The sequence below is a fragment of the Stegastes partitus genome, unplaced genomic scaffold (assembly GCF_000690725.1).
Source record: "Stegastes partitus isolate 25-593 unplaced genomic scaffold, Stegastes_partitus-1.0.2 Scaffold4044, whole genome shotgun sequence".
Taxonomy (NCBI): domain Eukaryota; kingdom Metazoa; phylum Chordata; class Actinopteri; family Pomacentridae; genus Stegastes; species Stegastes partitus.
Genome location: NW_007581775.1, coordinates 1 through 3,104, shown reverse-complemented (window position 1 = coordinate 3,104; position 3,104 = coordinate 1). Strand labels below are relative to the sequence as shown.

The following is a 3,104-nucleotide window of genomic DNA, read 5'->3' as shown; positions in this document are numbered from 1 at the left end:
ATTATTATTATTCATAGTAGTAGTATAATTAGTACTATTGTCTGAGGCGGGTCTAAAGACGGAGAGAACACGTGTAAAGGATGAAAGCTGTTTCTTCTGAGCTTAGAAAAGAAAGAAACTTGTGTGTGCCACAGATATTCATACGTTCCTATATGTTAGAAACCTCTGATAAGTTTTTTAGTTTCACATTTACTCAGTTAACTGATGAAAATCAAATCCAGTTAGTTCCAGATTATTTAAGAGTTGACTAGTGTTGGATTAACTGTTAAAATCCAAGAGACTCAAGTAACCTGACTTTAGGAAACATGATCTTTTAACTTTATACAGCCTAAAATATAAAGCAGTAATGACCTCTAACTCCTGCAGCAGCCTTTACTGGTCATGAATACAGTTCAGCATTAACATGACAACTAATGAGAATCTGATGGAATAAGAGCCGATCGACCGACGACTGACTTCAGACGTCTGTTTCCTTCTTTGTCTTCTCGAGACGTGAAAGCCTGTAATCCACCAGTTGTCTGGTCGGTGAGTCAGTCTCTCCTCCTCTCTGCTGTCAGCCTCTTCACTGACTTCCTCCAGATTTCACGGTGGGTTTTTTGTCTTTTTAAGCTCCTCGTTATGAGACTGTGTTACAGCAGTAATCCCTGGCAGCTCGACTCATGACTCAGGCTGAAGCTCTTTCTGTGGCAGAAAAACTCAACTGACTCTCGTTCATCTGGAATTTAATGAGCAGCAGAACTTCTTGAGCTGATCAGTGGATGTGATGACGACCAGCGTGCAGGATGCTCACTGAGGCGGCTCACATTCTAATTAACTGACAACATCTATGTGCTCAAATCTCTGATCTGCTGCCACGAAATATGATGTTTGTTCCACTTTGAGACCACAATAGTCTGCATAAGAGTGGACCTGGAACCAGACTGGTCCAGTTTTCATTCAGCACCAGGGTTCGAGTGTCAGAACGGATTCTTTCATGCGTGCAGTATTCAGAGGAAGTAATATAATCTGATTACCCACATATGGAGGAAGCAGTACCTACGTCTGTGTTTTGGTACATTTTGTTTTATTTTTCGTCTCCGTCCGTCTCTATGGGATCAATAAAGGTTCATCTTGTCTTTGTGTCAGTACTCAGTGTGTGTCTAGAGCTCCTCACCCTGAGCGGGTTTTCGTTCAGGTACGGCGGTTCTCCCTCCACCATCTCGATGGCCATGATGCCCAGAGACCAGATGTCCACTTTGGGCCCGTAGGCTTTGCGGGTCACCACCTCCGGAGCCATCCAGTACGGAGTCCCGACCATGGTGCTGCGTTTGCTCTGCTCCGGAGTGATCTGTGCGCAGAACCCGAAGTCGGCTGCAGGAAGAGGAACACGGTCAGTAAAATAATCAGCATCGGTCAGCGACATCCGGACATGATGAGGAGGTTTGGGTTGGAGCTGGTATTGGACGGGCTTCAGAACCAGCAAAATTTAATAGAAAACTGAGACAACAACAAGTTTTGGCCTCAACAGCGTCTTAAAATGTTGAATTTTGTAAACTCACACTCCGACACGTTCAGAAAATTTACACTAGTGTTTCTGCACAGCGTTAAAGTTTTGCACGATACCACCTCTCTGCTGGATTTGCACCGCCATAATTCTATCTTTTTGTCCTTCTTAACCTGCATTCTGTCTGCTTAGTTTTTATTTATCTCTATTTTTAAGCTACTGAAAGCTCAAACTTCTCTCTGGATCAATAAAGCATCAATCTATGAAACTCTGATGTGTAGGAGAAGTTTTGTGCACTTTTTCTGCACATTATTGGAAAAAATCAAGCATCAAATTCAAGTAGAAACAGGTTCACTCAGTGCTTTGCAGTAGAACAGAGTTTTAAATGTGTTTCTGTTGTTTTTACTTCACTGGAGCCTCAGAGACGTGATTTATGTCGTGCAGCATGAAAAAACTACAAAGATGCTCCAGGTAATAAAGAAACTCTGCATTTAGAAGAATTACAGTCTATAAATGAAAGCAGCAAACACTGGAGGCAACTGTGCCTCACTGCTGTTTGTGTAATTACTCTCGCTGCCAGAAGGGGGCGACGAACGCTTCCACTGCAGGTTCAAGTTTAGGTGATTGGATGAAACTTCCAGAAAACAAAACTGTAGATCAGTGATTTACTAACAGTGACCTGAGAGCTCAAACTGTCCGTCCAACAGATAAAAATAATCCAGATGACGGTTCATACATCAACTACAAGTTAACAAAATAAAAGCTTTACTATCCACCGATAATCCGTAATAGATTCTAAACAGACAACAGATTCAGTTTCATGTTAAAAATGCTGCTGCAGCTCCAGAGTAAAGAGGTTTGATCAACACTGAGTGACCGACTGATGAGCAAAGTGGTTTAACTGACTGAGCTTGACGGATCCGTCCATGCCCAGCAGGATGTTGTCGCTCTTGATGTCTCGGTGGATGACCTGGTTCGAGTGGAGGAACTCCAGCGCCTGCAGACACTGAGAGAGAAACACAGGAGTTTATATCTGAAAGTAATAAAAAATAAAGCTGCAACAAAACACATACCTGTTCATTTCACTTGGACACAAACAAGATTCTAATTCTAAACAACAAACTGAGGATCTGATCCTGAACCAGCAGCTCAAAGACTAAAGTCTGTGTTTCTGAAACGTCCCGTTACTTCCTGATGGATCCAGAACTGACCTTCAGCAGCTCCAGACACACTATGAACAGCAGGTGTTTGTTCTCACCTCTCTGCACACGGCGGCTATCTGAGCTTCATCCATGCAGGTTTCCGTGACGACGTCCGTCAGCGAGCCTCCGGCCAGGTACTCCATCACCACCCAGAGCTCGTCGCCCACCAGGTAGCTGCAGGACGGCAGCACACGCTCAGTTAGGACGCCTCATACTAGACTGTTACACACTTTGCTGCTCTGGAGGAAAATAATATAAAAGTCATATAATCCCTAAAGGCTTTGGCAGCATTTTGTTATGTTTAGTTTTAGTATTAATATAGAATTATTTTACTGAGGACATTTTGTTAGAGCGTTAAAGACAGAAAATGGGTTTTAGACTCTTTATAATAAACTTTTCAAACACAAGAAAACACTTTA

General features: G+C 42.8%; 1 protein-coding gene across 1 annotated transcript; it reads right to left on the bottom strand.

Annotated features, from left to right (window-relative positions):
• Window positions 1-1,153: 1,153 nt before the first annotated feature.
• On the bottom strand, window positions 1,154-2,860 carry LOC103376369 (serine/threonine-protein kinase PAK 2-like; the record flags this gene model as incomplete). Its single annotated transcript, XM_008306738.1, has 3 exons — window positions 2,742-2,860; window positions 2,390-2,489; window positions 1,154-1,350 (listed from the first exon to the last, which is right to left on the bottom strand). Coding segments are annotated over exons 1-3 (384 nt in total), but the record flags the coding sequence as incomplete, so codon positions are not given.
• Window positions 2,861-3,104: the final 244 nt, after the last annotated feature.